Below are 2,224 nucleotides of genomic sequence, written 5' to 3' on the forward strand. Positions count from 1 at the left end.
CCCAGGCTCCCGATGCAGGGGGCCCAGGTTCGATCCCTTGTCAGGGAAGTAAATCCCATATGCCGCAAATAAGATTCAGCACAGCCAAATAAATAAATAAATAAAAAGTAAATAAATAAGGAAAAGGAAATGAAATGTCAAAAGTACTTGTTTAAAAAAAAGACGAGGGTGTGTCTCAGGGTGGGGAGAGAATAGTATGAGTGCTAAAGTTAGTTTAGGGCAGGAGTCTAGTCCCAGCTCTGTCAATTACCAGCCTTAAGTATTTTGGCACAAAACCAAACTCTAACTCTATAAGCCTCAGGCTCTCCACTGTAAAGTGAGTTTGATAAGCTCTGTCTGGTAGGATTGGTGGAATATATGTATTTATGGAAAGCATTGCGCACGGCGCCTGTATCTATTGAGATATTAGGGGCAATAGCAGTTATCACTATGATTATCTTGACCTCAGATGTTACATCAGCTGGGTTTTTTTTTTTTTTTTGGCATCTAAGAGATGTCAGGGACTATGCAGTGTTCTGATAAAAAATAAAAAAAGATCCAACCTCCCCAATCAGCCAAACTTGTGCTTAGCAATGAAACCAAAGTAATATGTTCTCGCCACCCCTTCTTTATCTTGCTTCTTTCTTCTTCTTTCTGATTTAGAGAGTAACTCAGCCTCTTCCAAATAATGACAACTTCTTGGAGAAACTATAACTGCATGGGCAGAGGCATGCACTGATTTTTTCTTTTTTTTTTTGACTAAACATTGCCAGTACAAGCATGAAGTTTTCTTAAGAGCAGATGCTCAATTAATGTTTGTGTAAAAGAAGAACCACGTATAAATCATTTGCTGTAATTTATATTCTCAAACATTCTTGTAAAATATAATCTGATCAAAGTATATATCTTTTACATTTATTTAAAGGGAAACTAAACAGAGAGTAAGTAAAGCAAACCAAAAATTGACAAATTTTCAGCTATTTCTCTATGCATCTATGTTCTGAGCCTTAGTGTGGTGTCTTGCATATTTCTATGGATATTCTTATCCTAAAGTGTAGTTATTCTCATCTTGGATCACAAAAGTGATTTGAGGATTTCCAGTATGTATTTCAAAGAACAAAACTCTTAATCCTAAATCTGACAAACAGCAAACAGCATGAGACCCACGTAATTCAAATACTTCTATCATGAACCTAAAATAAACTTTGTTGTAAAAAGTAAAAATTGAAAATTGAGGAATAAAAAGTCAACAAGTTATTGATGCACATTAGGAACACAGGTTGACAGGCTTTTCCAACCACAAAGTGAAGAATGGGCTTCAGACCACACTAGGGGCCAGATGAGTGGCTGGATGTGGCCCTGGAGTGGGCACTGGTTGAGGCAGAAGTGCCAGCCCTGGCTGCAGCAGAAGTGCCATCTCTGGCCGAGGCTGAAGGGCCACCACTGGCCAAGGCAGACATGTCAGCCCTGGCTGAGGCTGAAGTGCCAGCCCTGGCTGCAGCAGAAGTGCCAGGGCTGGCTGAGGTAGAAGGGCCGGTCCCGGTTGCAGCTCTGGCTCCGGTTCTCTCTGCCTCCTCTCTCAAAGCCTCCTCATAATGTGGCAGTAAGGCATCAGGGACCAAATCGTTGACCTTGGTCAAAAATTGCAGGACTTTCGTCTTGCTGTTTTCTGTGAGAGCTTTAGGACCCCACAGGAACTCATAGCGAGGGGGATCACTGCCAGGCACCTGGTTGTATTCCAGGTACTCTTCCTGCACCAGATCTTCTGTGATGAGCTTCCTGGTGTCTCCAAAGATGAAGTGCATTCTTCCATCATAGATGCCCAGAATATTCAGGAACTTCCAGACCTCCTCCTCAGAGGCACGATGGCCATTCAGGTAGATGACACCCAGCAGAGGCATCAGAAGACCATTCTTCGGCAGCCCCCAGTCACCTCTCATAGACTCACTGTCGCTGAGATCTAGGTTGCTCACCAGGGTATAGCAGTGACTGTTGGGCCTGACTTCCTTCAGCACCAGGCCAAACACCATCTCCATGTGCTCAGAGGCCCTGCTGAGGATCTCAGGGAATTGCGCCTTGTACCTTCTGTGGATAACCTTCACCATTTCTGACCTCTTAATTAGCTCCCTCATCTTATACTTTAACAGCATGTACTTCACCAAATTCTCTGACTCCATGGTCAGAAGATCTGTGTGAGAGCTCTCAGCAGCAGCTGAGGCCTGGGAGGAATTTTCACCTCCCTGAA

At 43.4% G+C, this 2,224-nt stretch overlaps 1 protein-coding gene across 1 annotated transcript; it reads right to left on the reverse strand.

The window, feature by feature from the left end:
* Positions 1-1,307: 1,307 nt before the first annotated feature.
* On the reverse strand, positions 1,308-2,219 carry LOC104984191 (melanoma-associated antigen B4-like; the record flags this gene model as incomplete). The annotated part of the gene is made up of 1 exon (XM_010833837.1): positions 1,308-2,219. A coding segment is annotated over one exon (912 nt), but the record flags the coding sequence as incomplete, so codon positions are not given.
* Between the last annotated feature and the right edge of the window lie 5 nt (positions 2,220-2,224).

This window comes from Bison bison, unplaced genomic scaffold, assembly GCF_000754665.1.
Source record: "Bison bison bison isolate TAMUID 2011002044 unplaced genomic scaffold, Bison_UMD1.0 scf7180017863939, whole genome shotgun sequence".
In the NCBI taxonomy this organism is placed as follows: domain Eukaryota; kingdom Metazoa; phylum Chordata; class Mammalia; order Artiodactyla; family Bovidae; genus Bison; species Bison bison.